At 44.5% G+C, this 19,770-nt stretch overlaps 1 protein-coding gene across 3 annotated transcripts in view; it reads right to left on the bottom strand.

Moving 5' to 3' along the window:
• The window catches only part of PIK3AP1 (phosphoinositide-3-kinase adaptor protein 1), a 47,031-nt gene that overhangs the window by 17,731 nt on the left and 9,530 nt on the right, over window positions 1-19,770 (bottom strand). For 2 of the 3 annotated variants that reach the window (XM_076338603.1, XM_076338601.1), the window contains 5 exons: window positions 5,862-6,010; window positions 4,845-4,989; window positions 3,156-3,298; window positions 1,910-2,042; window positions 968-1,164 (listed from right to left, as the gene is read on the bottom strand). In XM_076338603.1, coding sequence (XP_076194718.1) covers window positions 968-1,164; window positions 1,910-2,042; window positions 3,156-3,298; window positions 4,845-4,989; window positions 5,862-6,010 — 767 coding nt within the window. Of the gene's footprint in view, window positions 1-967; window positions 1,165-1,909; window positions 2,043-3,155; window positions 3,299-4,844; window positions 4,990-5,861; window positions 6,011-9,178; window positions 9,194-19,770 lie in introns of those variants that run through there. The other variant, XM_076338602.1, reaches the window with a different exon arrangement.

Genomic DNA, 19,770 nt, shown 5'->3' on the forward strand with positions numbered 1-19,770 from the left:
AGAAGCAAGCCTCAAGTCTAAGAACCACCCATGCCTCCTAAATAGGGCTTAAACACTACTGTAATTAGCTGGCAAAACCACACTAAGGCTGGCAGATCTATCACCCACCATTCAGACAACTGTTAGGGACAATTACGCACAATTTTTCAACTGAAAGCAAAGGCAAATAAAATCTGCTCAAGAATTCACATGATCTGAGTCAAGGAGCTGCTTGTTATTTTGAAACATACAGGCTGGAAACAACTCAAATGGAAAAGAAAGGATAAACCCCATGGACACCAAAGGACCCCACAGAAACAATTGCCTGATGCAGCTGGAGTCAGGTCCATGTCATAATCTGGAAAAGTCAGAGTGCTGTTTTCTGGGGATGGGGTTAGCTCAAAGAGAACTGAATTGTGAATTGGGCTCCCACAGAGAACATGTAGGGAACAGACAGCTACCCTAACGCAGGAAGAAATGGATTTCAAGTGGAGCAGGCAGACTACACAGATCAGCTGTAAATGAGCTAATAAGCAATCCAGACTGTACTATGACTAATCAGAGAGCACCTCAGATTGTACCTTCCCAAACATATTCTGTTCCCACATTACTCCCAAAAGTAAGTGGAATGAAGGGGCTGTAGTTTTCCCAAGATCAGAGGTTAGAAGAGTACACCAAGCACCAACCACATCCCTGCAGAAACTTCATTAGATGGATGGATAAGGAAACCCAGCATGGCAGTCTCTGCTTCCATCTTATTTGCTCTGTGCAAAAGCCCCAAGAACTTCCCCAGCTCCAGAGATGCACCCAACCCTCCAGCCTGGAAGCTTCCAGTGTGGCTGGATGTCTGTCTTCTACACCCTACCACACCACATTGCACCCTTTATTACCCCCATCATTCCTGCTCCCACAACACTAAGTGCCAAGCCTGGTGCCACTGCCCACACCTGCTGTGGGACAATGCAGAAGGACTGCTGCTTCCTCTTACCACATATTCATCAATGAATTGGCGGAGGTCCTTAAAGCCATGCTTTTCTGCTATGGTGTTTGGATAGTGGCCATATTTGTTGGCTACACTGTAGGCCTGCAGGGCTCCAGGGCATGTAAGCAGCAAGGCGGTGAGGTTCTTCAGCCCGTATCTTGCAGAAAAGTGAAGCAGTGTCGGCAACTCCTCATCCCTCTGATCTGTGAGAACAGGAGCCTGTTAGAATCTAAGTTTCTCTCTAGCAGCAACAGAGCCAGTAGGTGAGAAACAAAATTCCTAGCGAACACACAGACCAAAGCAGGTGTGAAAGCCCTGAAAAGTATATATACAGTTTCAAAATGGAGGTAACTCTGCACAAATTAACTGAGGTATCTAGCACATCTCCAGGCTTAAGTCCTATGACCTTTAGTGGGGAATCTGGCACTGTAATAGCTTAATGTATGTAGGATCACAGGTTTGCAAGGACCTCTTAGATCATCATTCCAGTAGGATCCAGCTGCTGTAAGGCAACCATGTCGTGGTGCCACACCAATCCAACTGCTGAGTGCCCACTGTGCACCTTAAAGAAGAGTCATGGGTTTGGGGGGAAAGGACTGGGCTGGGGAGAAATGCCACGTGGGACTGGGAGAAGAACAAGGGAGAAAATATGGGAGACATTTTGGGGAGCATCATCTTTTCACTTCAGTTGTGTTCGAAGCTGTCTACATAGCTGCATCTGTCACAGTGCAAGTGAGACTGATGCATGTAATAAAAAAAGGGTCACCCGACCCAAATGGCAATCCCCCTTCTATAGGCATCATCAGAAATTTAGCTTCCTGGCTCAGATCCAAGATTTTTTGAGACGGCCTGCGCAGGTAACACGCACTGCAGTGTTAAGGCGCTCCAAGGTAAAACAACTGATACAGATGAAGTTTAAAAAGAAAACAACTTTTTTTTCCAACTTACTTGTTGTCATATCTTCTTCTTCCAGCTGGTTGATTCCAAACAGGTGTAAGCCACTGGCAGGAATGTTCTTCTTGAGTGACTCAGTCAACAGTTTGTCCAGTGCTTCTATGCTGTATGGCACGATTTTAAAGGCCTAGAGGTAAGTGGAAAGCAATTTTGTTTGGGGGAGTCCGGAGATTCAGTTAAGGTGAGATTTATAATGTGTTTCTTTATTTAGCACATATCAGAAAACAGTAGGCATAAACACTGAAGGTAGCAATGTTCAGGTCAAGCAAAGAACACGAATAGCTTCCTGGTTCAGAAACAGAGCATCATTAATCTGAGCAGATGAGAACCGTACACTCCATAACAAGACAGAGTACAATGAGAAAGCCACTCATGCATCTGGAAGCACAGAAAACCGTTACCTCCTACTTCCTTGACAGGTATAATCTTACTTCTGAAACTGTTCCAATGAAGTGTCACTCCTGCTCTAAGTATGAACTAGCCCATTTTGAATTGCTCTGGCATACACTGGGTTTGGCTTTTGGACTGGTTCTTACCCAAAGACTGGGAAGCATGCCTATTCCCCAAGTAGAGGCACAGCCCAGCACCAACTGCTCCACAACTTGAACTAGAAAGAAAGGGAAAGACAGGCTCCCCTGCCCCAGGTGACTAGTACCACTACTCTGTAGGCTTCCGCTACATGGCTGATCAGGGACATGCAGGCAGGCAGCAAAGACAACACATCTGGAGAAATTGCTTGTGCAAGCTTTACCCCTCTAATAGGGTTCAGGTACCCCAACTGTGCAAAATATGAGAACTAAGGAGTGGCTTTATGTTACTCTACTTCATTCAGCTAGTATGAATCTTTTGCTACCTTTTCACACATCTTTTCCAAGAACGCTTAGGTACAAATTTCGAAACAATTTATTTCTTTATGGTACTTAGTTATACCAAGTTCTGTCATCCCAACCTTTTCAAGTCATCAAGGTCTAAATGTGAGTGTTGACTGACTGCATTTTTGTTAGTTGGATAGCCCGCATCACCTTAGACAGCTATTTGCTCCAGAGACAGAAAAAGCACCCAATGCTTTCTCTTAAAAGGGGATGTTAAGGTTATGTGAAAATTCCTAAATAACCTTGCATTTCTTCATTTCAGAAGAGCTACTTCATGGCAAGCACTTTTGTTTATGTCCACTTGTCTAGCCTGTGGACCAGCTCTGAAAGAGCTGGTTTCCAAAGCAGCTCTTTGCTAGAGTCATTACCTGGCACATGAACTGTACTGGGTTGGCTGCATTAGCCAACAGACTGCTGATTTCCTCCATGTCGGTATGATAGGTGACGCTTGTTTCTCCCACCATCAAGCCTCCTGAATATATCTGCAGAGGCACTGTCCCAGAGGTTAAATCTTTGAAAAGAAAGAGAAGAAATCACTGTTAAGAACAAACAATGGGAATGAGTCTGCATCAAATATCCTGAGGATAGGAGGAGTTTGGAGATACTGCCAGCTGGATACCAAAACAGTTTCTGTTGTATTGAATTCATGAAGAGTCATTGAAAAAAAAGCAGATGATGCTGGTCTGAACACTAGGTAGGAAAGTACTTTGGAACTACCTTCTTCGTAGCTATGTCTATGCACATCACCTGTGACCTGCTAGGTCCTCTGCTAACAGTAGTCTGGGCCACTAATGTCAACAGTACACCACCTCAAACTAGAAAGCCTCACATGTCTCCACCCCTGGCTTTCTTTGGAACAGTCTCTAAGCTGTGCCATAAAATATGAGAGCTGGGGAAGAAGGGGAGAGAAACCAGAAAAGTCACTAGGGATTTTGCAATTCCTGTCAGCCTCACTAGTCCCTGAATGAAATCAACTTAAAAGAATTCCAGCTTTGCAACTTTACCCATGCACAGGATTTATCTCCTACCTGCACCTTGGGAGCTTCTTGATATTTTGTCCAGTGTGGATTCATAGGTCTGAACTTTCTTTTTGAAACACAAATATTTTGAATCCCACTGAAATTAATCTTTCCCTGTATATATGCTTGGCTGTTAACAACTCAGGAAATGATGAAACAGTTACAGTCACGCACAAAAGGAATTAAAAATATATTTCTCTTACTGTTAGAAACTGCAGAGCTTACATAGTCGTACACTCCATCAATGTGAAGGTCATGTTTATAATTCAAAGTGCAAGTTAGTTTCCAGGTCCATGTTTAAATTATAAGTCTTGATTTAAGACAGATTAAGTTGAACATTTTTATGTGGGTGAGGACACCTTCTTTAAATCAATCCACCTCACTGACTTTACGGGAGTGGCTATAATGACTATTAGTCTCTATTCTCAGAGCTGGTACAATGACTCTTCAAGAGGACAGACCAAAGTAGATTAAATAAAATCATGCTGGGAAACTACTATCACTCTGTAAGGCTCTGAAATCTTGCCCCTAAAGTTTAGTGAACCTAAAGTTTAGACAACCTACAGTTTTGTAAATGTAAATACCTAGAGCGACACAACGTGTCTAAATTAAAAGGCAAGCCAGGATAAATAGTTTCAGCTCTGATCACAGACAGATCATAGTCATGCAATTATTTTCTGGCACTTACCTTCTCTTGGTGCCCTGCCAACGCTAGTGTGGTGGTGGTTATAACACACAGTTAAATTCAAAGTGCTTTACAGCTGCAATCTGCTCTCAGAACTCCTAGTAAGGTGTTTCCACACTGCAACCCTGCCACTGCTGAGGGGAAAACACAGCCCCCAAGCAGCAGCCTATCTCAGTTCCTCATCACAAAAGTATCGCAGATGTGAATGCAAGTTCAAGATTTCCTGGCCTCAAGTCTTCCTGTGTTGCAACCTTTACCCTTATCCCTTTGGCACTTTTCAGGACAGGCAGGATGAGATAGAAAGGAAGCAATAGGGAGAGGAGGGGGGGAAAAAAAATCACAGTCCAGCTTACTTGGAGCCTCCACAGATACTGTGTACTCATTCTCCATCTCAGCCAGCACACGCACAGATGATGCATTCTCTGGAGAGAATTCAACTTCAGTTTTCACTTCGACATCTAGTTTACATTTCATGATAATATAAACTGTTGTCTGCACCTAAGAGAAAAGTCATTACAACATGCAGGTTCACAACATAAGAACACTTACTTTGTTAAGTCCCTTTTCTAGGGATTTTGTTGTCATTGCAACTAACACATAAATTATCATCTGTCATTTTTACGGTCCTGAATGGTTTTCAGGAGCATTTTCCAGTCATGGAGTAACTGGGCAGGTGGCTTCTGTTACAGCTTGCACCAGCATAGATACATGCATTAAGCTGATAAAACTCCAGATTTATCAGCTAGATTTATAAACTGATTAAAGCTAGATTTATAAAATTATTTCGTTTCAACTCTATCAGTCTCCTCCCTCAAGCAGCACAGCCCTGTTCTAAACAGAAAGAAAGGAAGAAACTTAGACTTTTTCCATCTGAGGGGATGCTATACTAAGAAATGCTGTTTTTCAGACAGGAAGCCATGATCCAAGCTCTTCGGAGTCACTTGCAGAACGTGCACCAGAATTGTCATATTAGACTGCACCCAGGCTGTGGCGTTAATTGGTTCATTACAATCACCTTACCCCACTTGCCACCACCCCTCAATCTCACCAGAATGGAAGATGGGAAGTCAAGAGTGTGAACCTGCCTCACAGCACACAAGACAAGCAGCTATGTTAATGAGACTATCTGTCAATAAGTGACATTGCAGCCTAGACAGCACTGGGCACTGCATACTACCAAGCTATTTCCAGGCCTGGGGAACTAAGCTCATGAAACAAGAGACGCTGAGGGCAGGGGGCTGAGAGGGAAGGTGACAGAAAAGGAATTAGGGACTAATTCCCAGGCCTGTAAAGCTGTCCATTACAGAGCAGCATAACAGGTTGCACCAGCCCACACTAAGAACGTAGCCCAAGGAGTGGACATACAGTACCCCACACCGTATGCGGTCAGGCTGCACCACTGGATGGTCCCCAGTGCTCCTGGATGATCCATGTTCTCCACTCATGGCAAGCCTGTGGGAGTAAACTGGGTTCTTCTCGTCTTCTGTTTCTGTATCAGTCACAGAGTCACAGCCTGAGTCTAAAATAAAGCATACAGAGTCCTGTTACATCACTCCCCTTTGCTGAAAATGCGTGTCATACACATCCATCCTGGGAAACAGCCAGGGAGGTGGTGGGGTGGAACTTGCTATTCTTCTCAAAGTAATGCTCAGAAAAGGAGATCTAGTTGAAGAAAAGGAAACTACAGAGCTTCCTCTTCTTTTCCCTGAAGAGGATTGCTGAGGAACATTCATAAAGACACAAAAGTGCTAGAGTAGCACTGAACATGCTTACAAAACAAACAACAATGCCACTGCCGTGATGGACAGTCCCTTCTCATGTTAGATAGGCAAATTAGTATGTCAATGTCTAATATAAGAATGATTGGCAACTGGACTCATCTGACTCCAGCTGCGCTCTGAGTACATCGTAGGATGAGCAGCAGCCTTTAGTCTTCCTCTCCTAAAGTAAATTAAGAAAACCAACTTTTCTTTCATTTCAGTAGTATCTTTAGTTTTCTGGATCCTGCTTATGTTGCTCACCCCAACTCCCAAGTTCATTATTGTGTCGACAAAATATAACATGAGGCAACAGTCTGAAGGGATCCTGTTCCTCGAGCGAGAACTATAAGCTCCTGTATCTATACAACAGTGAAATTGAAATGTACCAGAGCCTTTGCCTTGAAGAATAACAGTACTCTACCCAAACAGACCCAAGAGTAGAAGAAAACACATGTAACCCTACAATCTGGGTGTACAAAACAATGTTCTCATTCCTGTTTCCCAGTAACAGCATGGATATTGATGGAAGAGCAAACAAACTGAATCGATATCACTGGCTGCAAAAAAAAACTAGCAAGAATTAAAATAGATTACAGGTCTCCTAACCCTGGCAGGAAATATTTTTCCCAACTACAGAAAGGAAACAACAGACGATTTTGTATCTACTTAGTAGAGAGCACTTTCTTATCTAGTTTCTACCTCTTGACTCACATGATTCACACCTTTTTTCCCCTGTCTCCCCAAACATGGGGTGAAAGTCACTGACTTCCCCTTGTCAGAAGACTAGCATGAATTCTTAAAACTTTATCTCCCACGGCCAAAATTTTCCAAACCCTGGAAAACTGTGGAGCAGTCAAGGATTTAAGACAATGTTCTGGAAGTTATCTGTTATTTACTACTTACTCTAAAACACATCTGTAAAGAGCAGTACAAATTATTTACTAGATAAAATCTCAGATTTGGACTGGCAGTTTTTATATTAGTAAGAAATGTTCTGTTTAAAATGCTCAGTCCTGATGAGAAAGACCTAAGTGACCAACTGCACTGTCTAACCTGTGGCATCCATACAGTGAAGCTGCCAACAGTCCAGGTTCTACGCAGAATCCCCCAAACTCTGGGTACATCAAGTTTCCACAAATCAAGAGAGCTAAAGTTATTAAAGCAGGCTTCTATTAGGAGTTCACGTCCTGCTAGTTTCAAACAGTGAAGCTAGAAGTCAGTCAGGAATTTAAATCTAGACTTCTTCATTATCATTATTATTATTACCAAAGACTTAAACTTAGGATATTTGAAATTCTTTGTCATGCACATTTTTTAATATATATTTTCTATACATTTAAATGGGATTTTATGAATTATATGAATGCAACTTTGCTTTCAGGAGACAGGTTTTAAGCCACAAAATTTTAGCGACTCATTCAGCTGAAATTTTTATCACAAATAGTGGTGCGCATACACTTAACTTTAAGTATGTGAATCACTCCACATGGCAAGTAAGCCTACTCACATGAGTACAAGTAGATTGCTGCTTTAATGTTTGCTGTAGAAAGAGTAGAGCCAAAAATCTGCAGCTCTGTAAAGTTCAAGTAAGGCATCACCACCAACATCAACATTTCTTAAACAAACCTAGAACAGTACATGCAATTTAGCAAATAGATTTTCATACTGCACCAACACAAATCAGCAGATTTGACTAAGAAACTACTTTGACACAAGGTTACATACTGAAGGTGGTCTTGGATTTTCAGACAGTGGTACTAAGTATTGCAGAAAATGGACTGAGTTTTTTTAAATTCCTTAACTCAATATTTTAATTGATACTGTCCAAAGTCATCAGCTGCAAGAGCCAGACCCTAGTTTTGGGAACCCTTCTCTTAGGGAAAGGTGGACTGTTCCCACCTGGGAGTGCCAAGCTGCCCAGCTGGACAGGAGAAAATAAAGCACTGGTCCCACATCCTTCCCTCACATGATAGCTATCACATCAGGTGTTTGGCATATGCAGAGCAAGACACCATGTCTTTTGGGGAAGAGGAGAAGAGGCAACTGTTACTAGAATAGTGCCTCTGTAATCTCTGTTGGTCATTTCCAATATGACTAAATCAGAAAGACTAAGCTCACCGCAGATAAGAGAGCCAATGATGACCAAATTACAGCAAGGCATTAATGTTCCTGCAACATATACACAAGCTGACACTTGCCAGCATCCTGATACTAAGGGCATCATCCCCACCCCAATATGGAACCATTAGTGTGGTAATTTGTACCTCACTTGGCCAACATACGGTCCATTTCAGAGGAAAATGAAACCTAAAGCTGTGGATCTCAGCTACAACATCTACAGTAAGCAAGGGTAAGAGGGGAGCAAGGAAAGAACAAGCCCCCCAGTCTCTCTGCTTTACTGATGTTATTTGATACCAGAAACAAATTAGCAGATAAAGAGTAACTTGAGCTTTTAAGAAATTCTGGCATTGCCTGATCCTGTCTTGCACTTCTGCATTCTTGTGACAGAGTTGACTGCCCGGAGGTCATATGTAAGAACAGAGCTGTTAGGTAATCCGGGAAGAAGCAAGCAATGTTAATCAGTAATTGGATTAACAGCTGACGGAACAAGCACTCGGAGTTTCGGGTATGAATTATTCATCAGTTTTTTCATTCAGAAAATTCTGAAATTGCAAATCACTTTGTGAAATTGCAAATGACTTGTGAACATGCAAGCATTGGAAGAGGAAACCATCCCAATACATTCGATAAAACCCATGCTCTAAAGGGACGTTAGTTAGATCAGACTTCCCACTCACTAAGATACTTGAGTAATGACAACCCACTTGCATATACAGATTCAGCAATTATATCATTGTAATGATACCCAGGCTAGAGAGGCCTTCACTGCAGAGATCAACAGACTCATTAGAAAGTTAAGTGAATACCTGAATTGAGCTTCTCCATGAGCAGCTGCTGTAGGTCAATAGCTCGTGGTTATAAACGGCTCTGCCTTGACTGGAGGGCCTTTCTGTTCCCCTTTAAACAAAGGCTACCTCAGGCCACACTTGACAGTCTGTGAAATACTTGTGAGAACAGCAGCAAGGGGAGGAGATGCGGTCCAAGAAACCCAACCACATTTCCCCTTGAAGAACGTGCCCCACTCCAGGAAGCATCAGTAGAGAGCAGCCCCACACCGGCCCCTTCTCGCCTGCCCTGCCGGGCTCCCTGCACAGCTGCCCTGCAGAAACTCACCCCTGGGAAAAGCCCAGGGAAAACGCAGGCATGGCCACGTGCTTCACGAGCCATTTAGCAGCTTTAGAAATTAATATGAAGCAGCCAGTTATTTTGACCTGTTGCTGTTCAGCACACACAGCTCACACTGTCATCCATTTCCTCCTGGCTAAGCTGGTGGACTATCAGCATGGAGACGACAGCTGTGGTTTCTCAGAAGTCAGCCCTTACACCACAGGACACGTGAACACTCGGAAGGAGTCAGCAGCCTGTCCAGACCACTCTGTCATCCAGATATTAATGCAAATGGCACGACTGGGCAACAGCTTGTCCCTATAGGTTCTGCATGTGCAGCCTACCCCCTCGCTGGCATCTGTGAACACTTCCCACTCCATCCATCGACCAGCTCTCCAGCCGAGACAACTAGCTTTCACAAGGCCTCGGACTTGCACCTCAGTACACCCAGAGCAAGAGGGAAGGCCCTCAAAGAGAGCTCCTGCTGTCACCTGAAGCTTGCAACTGGCCAGCCTCCTTCTCCAAGTGCGAACAGGGACATTAAGTCCCCTAGAGCAACTCCAGCTGCATTTGCGAGAAGCAGGCAGAGTACTGATGAAGTAGTCAGAGAAAGTTATCTTTCATCATGGTAACCTCACAGCCCCTGCTTTACCGAGGAGATACACACTCAGCAGTGAAACATCTTGTGATAACCCCTCAAAACTGTGTTATACTGTAGCAACATTTCCCCTTCCAACAGAGTGGAGAGAAGCATGCAGAAAAGCAGCAGGTGAGAAGAAAAAACACAGGAAAATGTAAGACTTTATAAAACTGTCCATACAGAACAAATAAAGTACCAGACACCTCCCCCTTCTCTCCAAACCCTTCACCCCAAGCAGCTCATCTACAAGCATAGCACCTAAAACCAGATTTTCAGTTCTACAAAGAAAGTGGCCACGTTTCATTTGTTCATTGGAAGTTACAATAAACTAGTTCTCAACCTCCATCAAGGAAACAAGCTGTGTTTTACTATGCCAAGTTTTGCTTGAGACAGTGTGCGCACACACACTTGTGCATCTCTTAGAGAAGCTGTATCCTTACGAAGTGTACAACTGAGTTATTAAGAGACCCGTTGACAGGACCCGTGTTTCAGCAAATTGTGAGAAGCCAGAACGTAAGTTGTGTTTACCTTTGTAACCTACTGTGACAATATATATCCTTAATACTCAAAAACATACATTACTCCACAGTTCCTCTATAAAGCACATCTCATCCAAACTTCAAGGAACAGGTTTCCTTTGTTATATTTTAGAACTACAGACATGTAACTGAAAGGAGATAAATGCCTTTGCAGCGGAGTGCAAGAGGCTTTCATGACCTTCAAGAAAATTTAAGCCAAGTGAAGGAATCTGTTCACTCTTCTTGGTTCAGTGTTCCCAAATGCTGTTTCCAAGTTATTTTTTAATTTCACCTTTGAAACAAAAAGGATTTGGAGAAAGCTGAGTCACCAAGAGTTGTTTACAATGCCAAGGGCAACTCCATGTCGCTCCTGTAAATACTGGAAGGTAGGGATGAGAAAGTGTCCAATAAATACCATACTTGGGTTGCAGGAACAGGAAACTCGGCACATAGTTCTGAGAACAGTGAGGTTAAGAAAGGAAAGTCTGAAAAGCCGCAAGAGTGGAGAGGACACAGAAGAGAAAGCAGGAAGAAAAAATATGAAAAAATACCAGACACTAGAAAAGCGTGATAAAATAAAAACAATCAAGCAGATGGGGAATTGGCAGAGAACAGGAAGGTAACCCACAGGATCAAAGGCACCTTCTGTGGGAATATTCCGGTTTAGGGACAAATGTCACCAGTAACTTCCGGTTGGCTACTTGGGCTGGGCTCAGTTTTTAATTATTCCTGGTACTCATTATTAATGTCAGATGAAAAATGGGACCTAGGAGGCAAAGTCAGCTGCGAAGCGACTGTGATCAGACTGATGCATATAACCATTGCACCTCACATGACATTCCCTGATGTGCAAAAGCACAGGTAGGAATCCCAGATGGGAAGTCCTTCCCGCATTAGCAACGGATGGAAATGGGGACTGGATTAACACGTCTCTGGAATTCTTGTCATGGATACACTGCCACACAGGTAACAGCTGGGAAACTGCCTACCACACATCATCTGCCCCAGCAATGCTCCTTAGCCTCCTCTGCCTTTACTACAGATGACTACTGGATGGGCTCTTATAGTTCAGTTTGGAATCACTGGTCTGCAGCCCCCTCTTCCTCAGTAGCTCAAGAAGGTACACTCTTGGTCTGTAATGCTGCAGGTCGCATGAAGACACCATCCACAAAGATCTATGCATAGGGAAGTTTCACAGAAGCTCAGCAATTTCCCCAGGATGACAAGATAACATTCTAATCCTATCACAGATTAAAGAGGAAATTGCAATTTGTGACCTCCTGCAAAACTCTTTCAAACTTACAGCTCTCATTCATTCACTAGCAGCCCTGAGCTGAGAGCAGGACCTTTAATGTAAAGAACTGGATGCACCTGAGATAACAGTGACACTTACAGCTGCAACGTGCAAGACCCCAGGGAAAGCATGCAGTCTGAATCCAGCACGGGTTTCCCTCCAACCCTAGTAACAGACAGACATTCCCCAATGAGAATGAGATTGTGCCAAATTCTGCTCTTAGAAACCTCATCAGCTGACCTTGCACAGTCCTGGAGAAGAAATGTCTTCTTCCATTACCTAATAAAGCACATGAGTACCAACACTGCCCCTACAGCACTGTTACTTGTCCAGAAAAGACTTTGTTTCAGCTCAAATGCACACCTCACTCCAGAGAGTTATCCTGGCTTAGTGAGTCTGCTGAGCTGCAAAAAAAAAAAAAAAAAAGATCTGTGCATTCATCTGGGGGCAGATGTTCACAACAGAACAAGCTATAGCAGCTTAAAATACAACTGCACCCATCACAGCCCTCTTTCCCTTTCCTGCTTCCCCTTCTTGTCTTTATTTTCACCAGAGGCTATGGCCCATGCAGCAGAACCAGCGGAAAAGAGCACGTGTTTGGCTGCGTCAGCAAGACACAGGACCAGGATCTCTGCTTCAGCAGCTGACAACGGGGGTGTAAGCTAAGCTGCCAGTCCCTGAACTTCAGGATGAGGAGGAGCATTTATAAATTTCATGCATACCTACTGCAAAGACAGTAGCTGCCAGCTTAGGGGCGAAATGCAGAGTGCCCCTTATAACACAGAGATAACATAGTTTATCTGACCATGTCTAGAGCGTGGTGCAAATGCAAAGCGTATTTAGCTTGTTGTTTGCTTGAACCTTAGTAAAAGAACACATACCACACTATGCCTGCCTCAAGCTAAAAGCATGCCTGGCTATTATGTTTCAGAAACTGCAAGCCAACTCATTATAATTCTTTGAGCTCTCAGTTAGCCTGAGCGTCTCACAGGCCTAGTGGTCAATTTGTGACAGGATTAAGTGTATAACCCTAAAGAACTAGCTGGGGTGCACGGGAACAGGACACAGACAGGAAAGAGCTTCTGAGGAAGATGCAGGGTTCTGGCCACCCAGACAACAGACACTGTGTACATGACCAAAATCTCAAGAAAGAGGAGCTGGAATAGTTCACTTCAACCACCTGTGCCAGGAGGAGACAACACATACTAAAAAAGCATATGCATGACTGACGATTTTTGAGGGTGCCACGAGTCACATTACATCTGTCACTGATTCAAGTCTTCCTGAGCAACCACACGCAAGAAACATGGAACATCCAACTTGCTGATTAATTATCTCTCCTCTTGCAGCATCTCCTTGCTTCAATTTAAGCGCAGTGCATAACACTTGCATGACAGAAAAGACTGTCCACATAATAGCACACAAAGCTGGAATTCCACCTAGGAGAGCCGGGTAGCTACTTTGGAAACATCCCACCAGGAGATCACTGTTGGACTGAAGGTGTGGTTCTACAAGTGGCTTCAGTAGATCTAAGGCCACATTACTACTGAAAAGGCAGTCCTGCCTTCCCTCCCCTTCAAATAGTCGCTCTTAGAACACCACCCTTGCAGCCCAGTGCCACACCAGATCATCCAGCCAGATGAAAGGCGGAGAATGAGGCAGACCACTCTTTTGCAGCAGTCCTTGCTAAGGTCAGCCTATGCCACTGACGAAACTTCCCCCTGGGAAACTCAAGATCCACTGTTATTCTCATAGAATCATAGAATCATTGAGGTTGGAAAAGACCTCTAAGATCATCGAGTCCAACCGTCGACCCAACACCACCATGTCCACTAAACCATGTCCCTAAGCGCCTCATCTACTCGTCTTTTAAATACTTCCAGGGATGGGGACTCAACCGCTTCCCTGGGCAGCCTCTTCCAATGTTTCACCACTCTTTCAGTAAAGAAATTTTTCCTTACATCCAATCTAAACCTCCCCTGGCGCAACTTGAGGCCATTTCCTCTCGTCCTATCGCTTGTTACTTGGGAGAAGAGACCGACACCCACCTCGCTACAACCTCCTTTCAGGGAGTTGTAGAGAGCGATGAGGTCTCCCCTCAGCCTCCTCTTCTCCAGGCTAAACAACCCCAGTTCCCTCAGCCGCTCCTCATCAGACTTGTTCTCCAGACCCCTCACCAGCCTCGTTGCCCTTCTCTGGACACGCTCCAGCACCTCGACGTCCTTCTTGTAGTGAGGGGCCCAAAACTGAACACAGTATTCGAGGTGCGGCCTCACCAGGGCCGAGTACAGGGGCACGATCACTTCCCTACTCCTGCTGGCCACACTATTTCTGATACAGGCCAGGATGCCATTGGCCTTCTTGGCCGCCTGGGCACACTGCCGGCTCATGTTCAGCCGGCTGTCGACCAACACCCCCAGGTCCTTCTCTGCCAGGCAGCTTTCCAGCCACTCTTCCCCAAGCCTGTAGCGCTGCATGGGGTTGTTGTGGCCGAAGTGCAGGACCCAGCATTTGGCCTTGTTGAACCTCATACAATTGGTCTGGGCCCATCGATCCAGCCTGTCCAGGTCCCTCTGCAGAGCCTTTCTACCCTCGAGCAGATCAACGCTCCTGCCCAACTTGGTGTCGTCTGCAAACTTACTGAGGGTGCACTCAATCCCCTCATCCAGATCATTGATAAAGATATTAAACAAGACCGGCCCCAGTACTGAGCCCTGGGGAACACCGCTCGTGACCGGCCGCCAACTGGATTTGACTCCATTCATTCTCAAGTCACTTTTGAAAAACGCATTGAAAGTTTTTTGTGGTAATAATGAACAGCCATGAAAATCCTACAAAATGCAACCCTAGAAGCAAAACAACTGTCCCAGTGCACAACAAAGGTCTTTGAAACAACCTGAAGTCTGCCCCAGGCATCTCTTCAGACCTGCTCTGTAAAGCATCTTTGGTTTGACCACACACTTCTGCAAAGATTTTGCAGAAATGACTTCAGGTGTTCCAAACTTGGAAGAAGCCATCAGTGACAGTCACTGGGCTCTTATTTTAAGCAGGTGTTTTAAAGCCTTGCAGTTCACATTGGCAGATACTTAGAATTAGGCTTAGTCACTACCTTAAAGCAACCTGTGGGGAGATTATCAGAACTATAAGCTATAGAGAAATATGATTAGTATTTGTGATGTGCATGAAGTCTATTATAGCCCGATGCTTCCTAACCACACCAGTTTCTGTACTTCACTAGTTCCAGGCTATCATTTAATTATCTCTGTCTAGAAAGCTAGTTTGCACCTATGCTAGCACTGCTTGAATCTCATACTGTCATGAAAGACGAGCCATGAAGTATTGCTTTTAATGTGCATAAACTGGGACTTTATGAAGCACCTTGATGACAAACAACGCATCCGTCCTGCAGCTGGCAAGACTATTTCAACTGTTCGATCCTGTTTGCCACAGATGGATAAGGACATTCATGCATTTCTCTCAATAGCACTTGGGGGCTTAGTTAAGGTTTCTCTGATTGCTTTAACCAGCTCTCTGAAGTCTGTGCATTTCCAGCATCAGTCATTTATAACCATACTAGCATCTGCAAGGAAGGGCATGCTACCAGTATGTTCTCTCAACCTTAACTCCTGTGCAAGAGCGTCACAGTTTCCTCTCCTTGACAGGCAGTGAGAACCAGCCAGGCTGCAGAGCTCCCATATAATGAAGCGGACTCTCACTGCACCCAGAGGGCTGACTAATACCTCACCTGTTCCTCTTCAAAGAGCAGGGTCAAAGAAGCGTATCTTCTATTTCAACACAATGTAACAGAGAAAAATACAGTTTTAAGAATTCACTTAATTTTGCCCCTTCAAAGAGGGGAAAAAAAAGGAGCGAGGGAGGGAGGGAGGACTGCAGTACAGCAGATAATCGTGCTACCTCATGTCTTCAAGGCCACTCCAATAAGCTGCCAGAAACAAATGTTGGATGTAATTCTCTGAGGTAGGACTACTCAGAACATAATCCTCCACAGAGCACTGAGAGCCAGAGTAAACACCAAATGGTCCCCGGCTTCACATTTCCCTGTCCCTTTAGGTCTGTACATCAATCCCTGTCCCTTCCTACCTCCAGCTTGCTTCCTTTACTGGACTTCTGATATCCAAACAGACTCTGAAGATGCAAGCAGAGATCACAAACTTGGCACAGGCATCCACACCCAATCTGCAGTTTCTAGAACCTCCTAAGGGCCAAAATGGATCTTGCAGAGAATGGGAATTGCATGCGTGGGACTGGAAACTTCAGGAACACTGTGAAGACGTGGCACCACAGTATGAAAGCTTGAAGAGATCAGCTGGTAAGAAAAATACAATGCTAGATCTCATCCAGACAAGTAAAGAGACTCCAGCAGGGCTAGAGGAATGTCACAGTAAGTTAGAGCTGCATGAACTGGGGTCTGCTCACAAGCTGGAGCCTCAGAGATACAGTATTAGCTTTCTAGCAATATAACAGGTCTCAAAGCACCATTTTCTGTAAGGCCAAAGATTAAGGAGGTAGTTTCACAGAGGCATTGATTTGACATAGCTTCACGATCCTTCTCTAAGATGACCAGGGATGTCAAATTAACTCGCAGAACTTTTTCGTTGCTTTATTTCCAGGATGTATCCTTTAAGGGGGTAGCACAACTTCCCCATAAAGTATTTGGCCATGTCATGCCTCTTCCTAGCAGGATTACTTTCTGCATCCAATGTTCCTCAATGGCCATGCTTTATGAAATTTAACAAGCAGCACTGGGAAGAGCTGCTACAGCATTCAGGTCTTGTTCTGCCTCCACATGCAACAGCAAACTCCACACACACTGGAAATCACACTACAGCGCTCCCTCTTGTAGGAACATGTTCCCATACAGGACAGAATGGACCTGTGGGGATGGAGGTTGCAGTTCCCAGTTTATAGCACCCCCTTCACTACTGCCTCACCTGCAAGTCTGTTAGGCTGACAGAGTAGTCCTGACTGAAGTGCCACCTGCCAGAAACAGACACAGCACAACAGACACAGTAGCTGCTACTGTCAGAGGAATAGTTACCAATGACACTGTACAGTACAAAGCACCTGCACCTCAATGAGTTGTTGTAGTAGGCACCTGAGATAAGATCACCACTGTCCTAGGCTAAAGTGGGCAGCTCTGTTACTATCTGGTGGCTTTTGTGGTTTCTAGTGAAAAGTTGCCCTTAAAAGTATTCAATGTGTGTTAACATATTTTTAAAGGGGGGGGAAGGAAAGGAAAGAGTGTTCAAATTTATCCACAAAAGCCACAGACTATTCTTCTAGGTTATGGTATTTGCTTTGTCATTCCTCAGAACATCTCAAGTATAAGGGTAACATACCAGATAACGCTGGATTTCACTGTGCTTGTGTCCTGAAATAGTTACACGGTAAAGCAGAAGGTCATAAGTGCATCAAGGCCTAACATGGAGCTTGTCTGAGCAATCAAATGAACAAACTCTGACACCCTTCCTCAGAAAGACTATTGGCCAATGAGCTACTCCATGAAAAACCTGCCTTTCGGCCTTTCGAGATACATAACAAATAGGAATTTATGTATCATCACTGAACAGATCGCTTACCATTAACCTGCAAAGTAACAGGAGAGCAGCTCCTGCCAAACTTAAAAATTCATTGTGAATTTAGGGCTCTAGCCCTAAATGGCAGCGATGAGCAAAAGTTAGCAATCAAATAATTACAGAAGTGTCAGGCTGAAGGGAATCTCCCACATACTACCACTTTTTCCCCCTGCGTTATGCATCTGTCCAACCTGACCTCAAACTCCAAGTAGCCTATTCCAAGGTTACTTTACCTTTACAGCTTGAGTCCAGCACAGGGCCACAAAGATGATTAAGGGACCACAGCATCTTTCATACAAGGAGAGGCTGCAAGAGCTGGAACTCTTCAAGCCTGGAGAAAAGAAGACTCGGAGGGGATCTTATCAACATTTACCTGATGGGAGGGAATGAAGAAGAGGGAGCCAGACTCTTTTCCATAGTGCCCACTGACAGGACAAGAGGCAATGGGCACAAGCTAAAACACATGAAATTCCATCTAAACCCAAGAAAACACTTTGTTACTCTGAGGGTGGTCAAACACTGGAACAGGTAGCTTAGAGAGGTTGTGAAGTCTCCACCTGCAGAGACATTCAAAACCTGACTGGTCATGGTCTTGGACAACCTGCTTTATCTGACCATGCTTGAGCAGGGAGGTTGGACTAGATGATCTCAAGAGGTCCCTTCCAACCTGAACAATTCTGTGATATGCTCTCAAGTTTCATTCGTGGTTTCACCAGTGCAACGGAAGAAAGCCAGGAAGTTAATTCAATTCCTTAACATGTACAGGAGGGAGAATGATAACAGCTTATGCAGTTTCTATATGCCATTTCCCTCCCAACAAAAGCTCACTGCCTTGGTCTCTGGCATCTCTCAATGAGCCCCTCACTAGGTGGAGTAACATTCCAGCAACTTCCTCATCTACAGGGCTCCAGCAAAATTCTCATCTTCCTTCTAACTGCCCACTGCCTTCCATTTTCACCACATGCTTCCTTACACCCACTTCTGACCCTCCTATTTTGCAAGAAGTTTGCTGCTACTGATCTTTCTTTCTTGTCCATTTCACTGCGTGAGAGCTCTGCTCAGCCAAGGCTGCACTTGTCCTTCAACAGCACGGTTCACAGCTGCTGTTACGTTCCATTACCACCTTAGCAATCTCAGGCAGATGTCGACTTCCCTGGGTTTTTCCCTGCAAGAGTTTGCTTGGGTACAGAAAGTTCAAAGCCACTGATTAATTAGTAAAAGCTTTGGAAACATCAACTTTTAAAGCAGGAAATTTGAAATTTTTCAAGACAACATAGGTAGGGGCTGAAATAAACTGGAGAAGTTGAAATGTGCATAATACAAAACAGATGTCAACTGAGCTCTGAGAACACAGGAGGAAGAGAAGGTCACTGACTCTAACTGTGTGGCACAGACTCCCAGCTGCCCAATGCACGCAGCACAGCATGGTGTGGTACCACAAGCCAGACAAGAGGGCTTAAGGCTGATCACTGCGCCCTGGATGGTGACTATACCCTGCCGGACCTGAGCTGGCTTGCACAGCGCGATCCTGAGCATTTCCATGTCCTTAGCACAGTTATTGCATAGCCTGAAAAACTTCCCCACAGATAACAGGAGTGCCGGCAAATGGAAACCTTCATGCCTTCTGTAGTTTGCCAGGATTGAGAAACTGTAGAAGTAAAAATGCCCCATCTACAAGAGAGCAAGAGTCAGTGTCAGCACACAGTTGGTTCTCAACAAGGCTAGGCGAGTGCTTCCTCATTTCTGTATTTGTACTAAATTAATAAAAATTAAAATAGCTTTCAGCGTGTGATGTCTGGGGGTGTCATGTTCCCATGATGCACTAAACAAACCACAGCCTAACAGCTGCGCTACAGGCAACAGCATAGCCTGAGCAGGGCCTGTGTGCAGGCTCTGGAGAGGTATTTGCCCTCACCATGTCCTGTGTCATACGCTCTACTAGCTCAGGATTCAGCTATTAGGAGTCATTTTTGCATCAGGCTTAGTTTTTCAGTGCGTGCTGACACTGCTGTTAGAAGTACTGGTGAATGCGTGTGGAGAGAAATACTTCCCAGGGGAAGACACCCAGACAAATCACTTCAAACATGGTCATTAACTTTCTCTGCTAAGTGCTGTAGGAATTGAGGACTGCCTTACTCAGGAAAAGTTCAGAGTCTGCTGTAGAGAATGGACTTAACTGAGATCTTCTAAGAGCTCCTGACTTTGAAGCCTTCATCTAAAATCCTAACAATGAAGTCCTGGG

Source organism: Aptenodytes patagonicus, chromosome 5 (assembly GCF_965638725.1).
Source record: "Aptenodytes patagonicus chromosome 5, bAptPat1.pri.cur, whole genome shotgun sequence".
Classification (NCBI taxonomy): Eukaryota; Metazoa; Chordata; class Aves; order Sphenisciformes; family Spheniscidae; genus Aptenodytes; species Aptenodytes patagonicus.